General features: G+C 34.4%; 1 protein-coding gene across 4 annotated transcripts in view; it reads right to left on the bottom strand.

The window, feature by feature from the left end:
- Positions 1-13,244, bottom strand: part of BRCC3 (BRCA1/BRCA2-containing complex subunit 3) — a 76,119-nt gene that overhangs the window by 18,039 nt on the left and 44,836 nt on the right. For 3 of the 4 annotated variants that reach the window (XM_004285931.4, XM_033416850.2, XM_033416852.2), the window contains one exon: positions 8,434-8,508. The exons of the other annotated variant lie outside the window; for it this stretch is intronic. In XM_004285931.4, coding sequence (XP_004285979.1) covers positions 8,434-8,508 — 75 coding nt within the window. The remainder of the gene's footprint in view (positions 1-8,433; positions 8,509-13,244) is intronic. 4 annotated transcript variants of the gene reach the window in all.

The following is a 13,244-nucleotide window of genomic DNA, read 5'->3' as shown; positions in this document are numbered from 1 at the left end:
TAGCAGTTGAGACTCTACAAAATAAATCACAGATTTATTTTCTATCAAAAAAATGATTAAAAGCAACGAACCATGAGACAATATCAAGTAGCCAAATGTATGTGTAATTGGACTATCCAAAGAAGAGGAGTAGAACAGAAAACATTTTGTAGAAATAATGGCTTAGATTTTTCTAAATTTTTCTAAATTTTTGATGAAATTTTCCTAAATTTGATGAAAAATGTAAATCCACAGGTCTAAGAAGCTCAATGAAACCCAAGCACAGGACACATGAAAACAATTACACCATGGTACACTATAATCAAATAGTTTTAAACCAGTGATAAAGAGAATCTTAAAAGAAATCAGGAATTATTAAAGAAATGCAAATCAAAACTACAATGAGGTATCACCTCACACCAGTTAGAATGGGCATCATCAAAAAATCTACAAACAATAAATGCTGGAGAGGGTATGGAGAAAAGGGAACCCTCCTACACTGTTGGTGGGAATGTAAATTGATACAGCCACTATGGAGAACAGTATGGAGCTTCCTTAAAAAACTAAAAATAGAACTACCCTACAACCCAGCAATCCCACTACTGGGTATATACCCAGAGAAAACCATAATTCAAAGACACATGCACCCCAATGTTCATTGCAGCACTGTTTAGAATAGCCAGGTCATGGAAGCTACCTAAATGTCCATCTACAGACGAATGGATAAAGAAGATGTGGTGGTACATATATACAATGGAATATTACTCAGCCATAAAAGGAAAGAAATTGGGTCACTTGCAGGGACGTGGATGGACCTGGAGACTGTCATACAGAGTGAAATCAGAAAGAGAGAACAAATATTGTATATTAATGAATATTTGTGGAATCTAGAAAAATAGTACTGATGAACCGGTTTCCAAGGCAGAAACAGAGACACAGATATAGAGAACAAGAGTATGGACACCAAAGGGGGAAAGGGGGGTGTGGGATGAATTGGGAGATTGGGATTAACATATATACACTAATATGTATAAAATAGATGAGAATCTGCTGTATAGCACAGGGAACTCCATTGTACAGTAGAAACTAACACAACATTGTAAAACAACTATATCCCAATTAAAAAAAGAAATCAGGAAAAGAGGACAAATTAAGTAGACAGGAAAAAGGTAAAGATGATAGTCACTTTCTTGTTGGACAGTGGAGAAATCTTTATAGTTCTGAAAGAAAAAAAAGTCAACCTACAGTTCTTTACCCATCGAAAACATGTTTTAAAACTGGAGTTGAAGTAAAGACGTTTTTCAGACATATAAAAGTTGAAAGAATATATTGCCAGAAGACTTGCATTATCAGAAATATTAAATGACATTCTTCAAGAAGAAAGAAAATGATGCCAGATGGAAACAAAGAAATGAAGAGCACTGGAAACTGGGTAAATACAGACATTTTTTCCTTAATTTAAGTTGCTTGGAAAGATAATCAACTATTTAAAGTAAAACTAATAACAACATACTATGGGTTTATAGCATACATACAAGTAAAATGTATGACAGTATTAGCACAAAAACCAGGAGGAGAGAAATGGAAGTACCGTGGTGCAAGGTTCTTAATACTACATGTGAACTAGTATAATATTACTTCAAGGCAAACTGTGATAAGTAAAAAAAAAAATATATATATATATATATATATATATATATATATATACACACACACACACACACACCAGTGCTTTTCAACCAGGTGTGATTACACCCTTCAGGGAACATTTGGCACTGTCTGGAGACATTTTTGACTGTCACAACTAAGGAAGCGCTACTGGCATCTAGTGGGTGGAGGCCACAGATGCTGCTTAATATCCTACAATGCACAGGACTTCTCCTTGCTACTACAGTTGTCTGGCCTATGATGTCAATAGTGACAATGTTGAGAAACCCTACTAAAGTAATATAACAAAAGATTATCGCTAATAAACCTACAAAGGAGGTAAAATTAAATCATAAAAATCACTCAATCCAAAAGAAGGCATAAGAAAGAGGAAAAAGTGAACAGAAATTAGATGAGACAAATATAGAAAACGAATAGACAATAGAAGCAAGATGGTAGATTTTAAACCTAACCTCATTAATAATCACATTAAATGTAAAGGATCCAAATATGTCAATTAAATGGCAGAGATTGTCAGATTGGATAATTCCTAGACCCAACTATATGCTAACTACAAAAATCACACTTTGAATTTAAAGACACAAATAAGTTAAAAGATACAACATGCTAACAAAACTCAAAAGAGAGTAAGTGTGGTTATACTAATATCAAAGTTAATTTCAGAGAGAAGAATATTAACAGAGATGAAGATAATTTCCTAATGATAAAAAGGTTAATTCATAAAAAATACATAGGGCTTCCCTGGTGGCGCAGTGGTTGAGAGTCCACCTGCCGATGCAGGGGACACCAGGGTTTGTGCCCTGGTCTGGGAAGATCCCACATGCCATGGAGCGGCTGGGCCCGTGAGCCATGGCCGCTGAGCCTCCGTGTCCGGAGCCTGTGCTCCACAACAGGAGAGGCCACAACAGTGAGAGGCCAGTGTACCGCAAAAAAAAAAAAAAAAAAAAAAAAAACCATAAAAAATACATAACAGTCCTAAACATGTAGGGACACAATAACAGAGCTTCAGAAGCTATAAATAAAAAACTGATAGAATCATGAGGAAAATAGACAAATCTACAATTATAGAGATGTCAATACCCTTCCTTCAAAAATTGATAGAACAGTGCACACAAATGCCAGTAAAAGTAAAGACTTGAACTACATTATAAAACATCTTGATTTATATGAGTCTCCTTATTCCTAGTCATTGATTTTTTTCAAGGTTCAGGCCAGTCATCTTGTAGAATGTGCCACATTTTGGATTTGAATATTTTATTATTACACCCAGGTCTGGCAAGAATACTACATAGGTATTGTTGTACCTAGGTTTGTTGTATACATGAAGTTTTAAAAACTCATTCTTATAGAAAAATTATTAGTAAAAACAAACAAAAATATAAAGCATGAGATTAAAAAAAAGAAACATTCTAGCTTGGTTTAAAAGAAAATTTCCACTCTTTTCTTTTTCCTTGTGCCTAAGAAATGAGCACAATGTTCACATTTGCACCTGTATATTTGCTGGCATTCTGTCACCTGTGTATGTGTTGTATTTTAACAACAACAACAAAAAATGTCTTAAGGGCAAAGCTTTTCTCTTCCTTTATTTTTCACAAAATGTGTATTCCAGTCTGCTAAGTCTTCTTATTACCACAGAGTAAATTATATTTAAAGAATGAGCTGGGGAGGGAAAAATCTGTACTGGAAATATTTAAGGGATGAATTGGAAGGGAAAAAAATCAGTATTGAAGAGAAAAGGGCAATTACTATCTTAGGCAGCCTTCTGAGTAATTAGTGCTATACAATCTCAGACTGCATACCAGCTGTTAAGTTGAGTAAATGTCTTTATTTTTATTGGTTTTGCCCTTTATATCTCTAAATGAGAAACAATAGATTTTGATTAACTTAAAAAAAACTTAACCTAATTGATATTTCTAAGCATACTCTACCCAACAGCAAAATACATATCCTTTTCAGGTGTACACAGAAAAGTTACCTATATAGACCACATTCTGGGTCATAAAACATTCTCAATGTATGGCATGGGGAACACAATCAATAATATTATAATAACTTTGTATGGTGACAGATGGTAACTTGACTTATCATGGTGATTGTTTTGTAAGGTATAGAATTATTGAATCACTGTGTTGTGCACCTGGAACTAACATAGTATTGTAGGTCAATTATACTTCAATTTTAAAAATTAGGACTTCCCTGGTGGCACAGTGGTTAAGAACCCGCCTGCCAATGCAGGGGACACGGGTTCGAGCCCTGGTCCGGGAAGAGCCCACATGCTGCAGAGCAACTAAGCCCAGGTGCCACAACTACTGAGCCTGTGCTCTAGAGCCCTTGAGCTGCAACTACTGAGCCCACGTGCCACAACTACTGAAGCCCGCATGCCTAGAGCCCATGCTCTGCAACAACAGAGGCCACCACAATGAGAAGCCCACGCACCGCAACAAAGAGTAGCCCCCACTCACTGCAACTAGAGAAAGCCTGTGTGCAGCAAGGAAGACCCAGTGTGGCCAAAAATAAGTAAAGAAATTTATATAAAAATTAAATAAACAAAATATAATTAAACAAAACGTTTTAAATAACTTTAATAGGATTCAAGTCACAAAAAGTATTTTTTCTGACCACAATGGAATTAAATTAAACATCAATAACAGAAAAATATCATGAAAACCCCAAGTATTTAGAAACTAAATAACATACTTTTAAATACTTGTGGATCAATGAGGAAGTCAAAAGAAAAATTAGAAAGTATTTTGAACTTAATAAAAATGAAAGCATACCAAAATTTGTGGGATACAACTAAAACAGTAGGTAGAGAAGGAAATTTATAGCGCTCAACATTTATATGAAAAGATAGGCCTCAAATAATGGATCTCAGCTTCCATCCACCTTTTAAAAAACTAGAAAAAGAAGACTGAAGGAAGTTCAAAGTAAGCAAAAGGAAGGAAATAACACAGATCAGAGTTGACATAAATGGAAAAAGAGAGAAAATGAGTGAAACCAAAGATGATTCTTTGAGATATGCAGTAAAACTGTTACACCTCTAGCCAGACTTATCAGAAGGGACACAAATTACCAATATAGAAATGAGAAAGAAGATGCAAATTACCAACATAGGAGTCAGAGATGACATTACTATAGATTTTACATATAATAAAGGATAAAATATTATGAACAACTTTATGCCAGTATATTCAACTACTTAGATAAAATGAATAAGTACCTTAAAAGACACAAATTACCAAAGCTCACTCAAGAAGAAATAGATAACATGAATAGCCGTATATCTATTAAATAAATAAAAAGGTTCCCACAAAGAAGCCTCCAGGCCCAGAAAGCTTGAATGGTGAATTCTACCAAATACTTAAGGAAGAAAGAATATCAATTCTACCCAAACTCTCCCATTAAATTGAAAAGAAGGCTATACTATCTAACTCATTTTCTGAAGCCTGCATTTCTCTGACACCAAAGCCATAGAAAGACTTTCCAAAATTGAAAACCACAAACTAATATCCCTTGTGTATACAGATGCAAAAATTCTTAATAAATTTTTAGCAAATCAAATCCAGCAATACATAAAATGGATAATTCATCATTATTCATGGGGTTTATTCCAGGAATGCAAGGTTGGTTTAGCAATCAAAAAATCAGTGTAATTCATCAATATTAACAGACTGAAAAAGAAAAAAAACTATATGATCATCTAAATAGATTTTTATAGAATAAGCATTTGATAAAATACAACATCTATGATTGATGAAATAGAAAACTCTCAGCAAACTAGGAATAGAAGGAAACTTCCTCAAACTGATGAGAGAACCTATGAAAAACCTTCAGGTAACATCATACTTAATGGTGAAAAATTGAATGGTATCTCCAAAGATCAAGAACAAGCCTACCGTGACTGCTCTCACTGTCATTAAACTGTATTCAACAGCTTATTAGAGGTTCCAATGAATATGGTAAGGTGACAAAAATAAACATAAGCATCCAGATTGGAAAGAAAGAAGTAAAACTGCCTCTATTTACAGATGATGACCTATGTAGGTAATCCAATGGACTCTTCAAAAAAACTACTAAAATTAACAAGTGAATCTATCAAAGTTGTAGGATACAAACTCAATATATAAAAATCAAATGTATTTTTATATAGCAGCAATGAACAGTAGGAAAATGAAATTAAAACAATAGAACAGTAGGATAAACATATGAAATGTGTAGGGATAAGTCTGACAAAAGATATGCGAGACCCCTATACTGAAAACTACAAAAAATTGTTGAGAGAATTAAAGACCTAAATAAATGGAGAGATATACCATGTTCATGGACTGGAAGACTCAATATTTTTAAGATGTCAATTCTCCCCAAAATGATCAATAGAGTCAATATAATCCCAATAAAAAATCCCAGCAGGCTGTTTTGGAAAACAGCCCCTGGTAATTTCTTAAAAAGTTAAATATACACCTACCATATGATTCAGCCAGTCTGCTCCTAGGTATTTCTCCAAGGGAAGACAGAGCATATATCCAATACAAAGACTTGTACACAAATGTTCAAAGCAGCTTTATTTGTAGTAGACAAAAACTGCAAGTAACTCAAATGTCTATCAACAGGTGAATGGATAAAAAAATTGTGGTAATAATTATATCATTTAATACTACTCTGTAATAAAAATAATGATACATGCTATAACTTGGATGAATCTCAAAATAATTCTGTTGTTTGAAAGGTAACAAAGAGTACATATTCTATATATATATATATATATGTATATATATACATATATATTTCTAGAAAATGCAGAGTAATCTATATTGACAGCAGGTCAGGGTTTCCTGGGGTTAAGGAAGGGATATGAAGTGGCAAGGGGGAGGAATTACAAAGGGGCACAAAGAAAACTTGAGGGGTGAAGGATATGTTCATTATCTTGATTGTGGTGATGGTGTATATAGGTGTGTATTTGTCAAAACTTATCAAATTGTATACTTTAAACATGTAGTTTATTGTATGTCAATTATACCTCAATAGAACTGTTAAAAAAAGTAAGGGAACCAGGGATCCTTGAAGAAATGCTGAATCCAGGGCTGAATGCAGGAAAGGACGAGATGAAGCTGAAACATATTCTTGTGCCAGAAAATCAGGTAGTACTCAAAAAATGATGGGAACATGTCAATAGACCATGGGAGGGGCTTCCACTGTGTGTGCCTACTATGTGTCTCAAAGTAGCTAATGACAATAATGGGTTAGAACATATGGGCAAAATAAGAATCCAGGTGTCCACACTAATATAAATAAATGAATGAAAAAATAAACAAATGGGAAGAAGGAAAAGCCCTTCCCTGGAGTAGAATGCTAACTAGTAAATGTAGATGGAATGATGGAATTAGACCATTGCCTTTGATAACCATCTTAATAATAAATAATTAGGAAAGGATCATTGATGAATGCTAAAACTCCCCACAAGATACTTACTAATTTCAAAGGGAAAAATTTATAGTGGAAAACCTCATAGACACTTCCTTAAGGGCATGGTCAAAGTTGCAATCACATATGAAGGGACAAATTGATATCATGTGCCTCCTAAAACAAATCACTGAGAAGAACACAACATCACTTTTGTGGTGTTATTGCCAAAGTATATAATCTCCATATAATTATGATAAAACATAAACAAATCCAAAATGAGGGACATTTTTCCAAAATAACTGGCCTGCAGTCTTCAAAAATATTAAGGTCACAAAAGACACAGGAACTGTTTCCAATCAAAGGAGACTAAAAAGTCATGACAATTATGTGCAATGTGTGAACCTGGTCTGCATCCTGGACCAGGATAAGGGTTTTTTTGTTTTGTTTTTTCGTACGGTAAGGGATGTTATTAGGAAAACTGATGAAATTAGAATACCATCTATGGATCAGATACAGTATTATACGAATTTTAATTTCCTGATATTATTTTATTATTGTCATGTAAGAGAATGTCCTTGTTCTTTAGGAAATATCCACTGAAGGGACATCATTTGTGTAACTTATCCTCAAATGGTTCAGGAAAAATTATTCAGAAATATGATAAAATTCTGACATTTGGGGGATCTGGGTGAAGGGTACACAGGAATCCTTTGTACTATTCTTGCAACTTTTCTGTAAATCTGAAATTATTTCAAAACAATGTTGTAAAACATTAAGAGTATTATCTAAAAGAATCAAAACAGTAAGGACAATGTCTAAAATTGAAAAAACAGGTAATGGAAAACTCAATCAGAGTAACAAATGGAAGGAGAGGTAAAAAGAATTAAACAGAAAGTATGGCACAAAGAAAGCAGAAAAAAAAAAATGGCAGGAATACTGCCACATATACCAGCAATGATAATAAAATGAATGCATTACACTCACCTATTAATAGACAGATGTTCTGATTGTTTAAAACCAAGTAACTCAAGATCTTGCTATATTCTATTTAAAAGAGACATACCTGAAACAAAATAACTGAGGAAGGTTGAGAATAAAGGGATGGAGAAAGTTATAACAGGAAAATGATATTAACAAGAACTACAACATGCAACAAACAGGGAGTGGCAGAAGTTGCTAGCTGTCCTAATCCAAATGTCCTTGGTAACAATGCCAATTTTTAGCAGACAGAGCTATCTGACAGGCCTCCCTGGAAGCTTAGGTGTGGCCACTTGACTAAATTCTGCCAATGAGATGAAAATTGAATTGTTTTCTGGGGCTTTCTGGGAAGGTCACTTATTAGAAATTGGCAGAGCTGGGACCAGCCCATTTTTGCCCTCCTACCTTTCCTCTTCCTTCTGGCCCTCAATGGAGATGTGCTGGCTGGAGCTCCAGAAGTCTCGTGGACCATGAGGGGACCTTAGGATGGAAACCATACACCGAGATGGTGAAGCAGAAGATAGGAGCCTGGGTCCCTGATAGTATCGCAGAGCCCTTGAATACCTATCTCCAGACTTCTTCTACCCAAGAAAAAATCTTTCTTCTTTAAACTAATTTTATTTATTATTTTTTCCTAATATATGTAGTTGAACCTAATCCAAACAGGAATAGTAACATGCTTTACAAAGAAAGAATTTAAGGCATGTATAAATATATGCATAAATAAATGGGACAAAGAGGGCTACTTCATATTTTATGAAGGAAAAATATACCAGGACAATATAAAAGTTATGGACCTTTATACATTCTTTATGCACTAACAATACAGCTTCAAAATATATAAGGCTAACCCTGACTAAAATATAGGAAATAGACAAATTTAGTTATGATGGGAGGTTTATACATCTCTCTCTCAATGAGGAAGGATATAAGGATCAGTATAACACAACTTAACAAGCTTATTCTAACAAGGCTATAAGGGACTTTTACTCAAGAGACAATATACATATTTTTCAATTCATATGAAAAAGTTATAAAAATTGACCATGTTTGAAGTCAGGGGTCAGCAACCTTTTTAATGGAAAGGCCAAACAGTATATGTTTTAAGCTGTATGGGCCACAGAGTCTCTATTACAGCCACTCAGCTTTGCAGTTGTAGCTGGAAAGCAGTCATAGGTAGTATGTAAACAAATGGGTGTGGCTGTGTTCCAATAAAACTTGATTTCCAAAATAGGCACCAGGCCCATGTAGCCTACAAGCTGTAGTTTGTGGATCCCCGTTCTAGGTAACAGAGGAAGTATCAAAAAATTTCCATAAAGCTGATATCACACAGGCCACAATTACCATAATGTAGTGTTAAAAATGAACATAATAGCAAAAAATATCCCCCCCAACCTGGCCCAGATCTACACATCTGGACGTTTTAAATGCATTTCTAAATAACTCTTGAGTTGAAGAGAAAATAAAAACAGAAAACACAAATGAGTTAGAACTTAAAAAAAACCACTGGAACTACTATACAACAAAACCTATGTAATGGAGCCAAAGTGAGGAAGAAAATATATGGCCTTAAATGTATTTGTTAGAAAGCAAGGGAGACAGAAAGTAAATTAATTTTCATCTCAACAATTTAGAATAAGGATAACAATAAGAAGAACAATGCAGCAATAATAAAACATACAGAAAATACAATGAAGAAATTAATAAAGGGAAAAGCAGACTATTTTTAAAAAAGAAAGCAAAGAAATTGAGTTGAGCAAGAGAACCTAAAGTGGGTCCTTTGAAAAGACCAACAAAATAGATAAGCCTCTGGAAAGAGAATCAAGAAAAAAGAGAAAAAACAAGTAAACAGCATTAGCAATGGAAAAGGGGACATACTTAAAGAGAGATCACACAATCATCCACTCAAGAAATATTTACTGAATGGCTACTATGTGGCAGGCCATGACACAGTCCCCACAGTCATAGAGACAACAATATAGTGGAGAGACCATAAATAATGAATGAAAAATTAAATTACATTAGTGATAAATGCTACAAAGAAAATAAAACATTTAAAAAATAAAACTACATATTTCCTCAAGTCAAAAAAAAATGGAAAACTTAGATGAAACCGACAATTTTCTAGGAAATATAAATTACCATAATTGACTCAAGGAGAAGTAGAAAACCTGAAAGAAAACAGAAACCAAAGAAGAGATTTAAATACTGAGGAAAGATCTACACCCTCAGAAGGCATGAGGCCAAGATGGTTAAGGAAGAGAAACTCCAGTCTGATATAGCCTGTCCCAGAGCATACAACTAGTACAATAATAAAATAAAACATAGCTAAAATATAGCTAAGAGAGGAATTTTCTTAAACAGATAAAGAATATCTGTCAAAAATCTACAATAAACATCACTTATTGGTGAATTATTAAAAACTGTCTCTCTGAACTTGGGAATAAAAAAGGATGCCTAATATCATCCCTGAAAGTCCTAGCAAATTTAGTAAGGCAATAAAAGAAAAGGCATGCAGATTAAAAAGGAAGAAATAAAATTGTGATTATTCAAAAATGACCTGTGTTTGTAGAAGATTATAAAAACCCACACACTATTAGAATTAATAAGTAAATTAGCAAGGTCACTGGGCATAAGACCAACATAAACAAATCCATTTAATTCATATATACTAGCAAAAAATAGGAAATGAACTTTAAAAAATTAGTCCATTTATAATAGCTTTACAGTATTTTTAAAATAAAGATGAAATAACTAGGAAAAAATCCAACAAGAGGTACAAGGCCTCTATACTGAAAATTATAACATATTACTGAGAGAAATTAAAGACCCACACAAAAGGAGGGATATAACATGCTCATGGAGTAGAAGACCTCACTTAAAAAATGTCATTTTTCCCTGAATTGAGCTATAGACTTAAAGCAATCCAAATCAAAACCCCAGCAGGTCTTTTTCCTGTGGATACTGAGAAGACAAATTCTGCAATTTATGTAGAAATGCAAAGGGCTAAGAATAGCTAAGGCAACATTTGAGAATTACACAGCTGGAGGACTCATGTATTGGGTTGGCCAAAAAGTTCCTTCCATTTTTAAAGTTAAAAATAAAAGACACATTTTTCATTTTCACCAAGAACTTTATTGAACAACGTGTTCACCATTTTGTTCCACTAACTTCTGCCATTTTTCAGGCAACTTCATAACTCCATCTTCCCAAAACTTTTTATCTTTTTGAGCGAAGAACTGTTCCAGGTGCCTTTTACAGTCTTCCAGGGAACCGAAATTTTTTCCATTAAGAGAATTTTTGTAAAGACTGAAACAAATGGAAATCCAAAGGTGCAATGTCTGGTGAATACGGCAGATGAATCAGAACTTCCCAGCCAAGCTGTAATAGTTTTTGCCTGGTCATCAGAGAAACATGTGGTCTTGCATTACCCTGATGGAAGATTATGCATTTTCTGTTTAATAATTCTGGACACTTTACCTCGAGTGCTGCTTTCAGTGGTCTAATTGGGAGCAGTACTTGTTGGAATTAATCGTTTGGTTTTCCAGAAGGAGCTCATAATAGAGGACTCCCTTCCAATCCCACCATATACACAACATCACCTTCTTTGGATGAAGACCGGCCTTTGGTGTGGTTGATGGTGGTTCATTTCGCTTGCCCCACGATCTTTTCCATTCCACATTATTGTACAGTATCCACATTTCATCACCCATCACAATTTGTTTTAAAAACGGAACGTTTTCATTACGTTTCAGTAGAGAATCGCATGTGGAAATATGGTCAAGGTTTTTTCTGCTTAACTTATGTGGAACCCAAACATCAAAGCGATTCACATGACCAAACTGGTGCAAATGATTTTCAACACTTGATTTGGACATTTTGAGTATGTTGGCTGTCTACTGCATGGGTGTAACATTGACTGTTCTCAATTAATGTCTCGATTTGATGGCTATCAACTTCAACTGGTCTACCCGACCATGGAGCATCATCCAGTGAGAAATCTCCAGCAGGAAACTTCACAAACCACTTTTGACACGTTTGATCAGTCACAGCACCTTCTCCATACACTGCACAAATCTTTTTTTGCATTTCAATTGCATTTTTACCTTTCTTGAAATAGTAAAGCATAATATGCTGAAAATATTGCTTCTTTCTTCCATCTTCAATATTAAAATGGCTACACAAAAATTCACCAATTTTGATAAATTTTTTTAATGCATGGTGATATGACCGCTGTCACAATGCAATCTAACAAAATTGTTTCGAATGAAGTTAAAGACAACTAAACGCTTCTAGAGCCATCTTATGGAAAAAAACCGAATGAACGTTTTGGCCAACCCAATATTACCACATGTCAAGACCTGTTGTAAAGCTACAATATCAAGACAGTGTAGTACTGGTACAAGGATAGACAACAAACCAAGGATAGACCAAGTAAAGAATCCAGAAACATCAACACATAAACAAATGCCTGATTGATGACAAAAAATGGTCTTTTCTATTAACGATTCTGAGTCAATGGACATCCATGTGAAAAAGAAAATGAATCTTGACCCCCTGCTTCAGACCATACACAAAAATCAAATCCAGGTGTATTATAGATATAAATGTGAAAGGTAAAATAATGAAACTTTTAGGTAAAAAGTAGAACGTCTGAATGAGCTTCGGGTAGGAAAAATTTTCTTAAACAGAACACAAAGAGCTCCAAAATGGGAAAAAATTATACATATTAAAATTAAGAACTGGTATCAAATATTTGTAAACCATATATCTAATAGAGTTAATATCCAAAATACATAGGGAACTCCTAAACAGAAATAGAGTCACAGATGTAGGAAACAAACTTATGGTTACCAGGGGGGAAAGGGGGGAGGGATAAATTGGGAGATTGGGATTGACATATACACATGATGCTACTTATATGATGAATCTAAAATAGTCAAACTCAAAGAAGCAGACCATACGATAGTGGTTGCCAGTGGATGTGGGTAGGGGAAAGAGGAGTAGTTATTCAATGGGCATACAGTATTGTGCATTTCAAAATTTGCTGAGGGTAGATCTCACATTGTCTTCTTACCACAAAAACAAAATTATATGAAACAAAACAAAGACAACACAAGGAAACTTTGGAGGTGTTGGATATGTCTATTACCTTGATTGTGGTGATGTCAGCCCTATGCCTGATTTATATGTAGGTTATAGATCCTATGTAACCC

This window comes from Orcinus orca, chromosome X, assembly GCF_937001465.1.
Source record: "Orcinus orca chromosome X, mOrcOrc1.1, whole genome shotgun sequence".
In the NCBI taxonomy this organism is placed as follows: domain Eukaryota; kingdom Metazoa; phylum Chordata; class Mammalia; order Artiodactyla; family Delphinidae; genus Orcinus; species Orcinus orca.
Note: the sequence above shows the minus strand (reverse complement) of the source record. Positions and strands in the feature narration are given on the sequence as shown.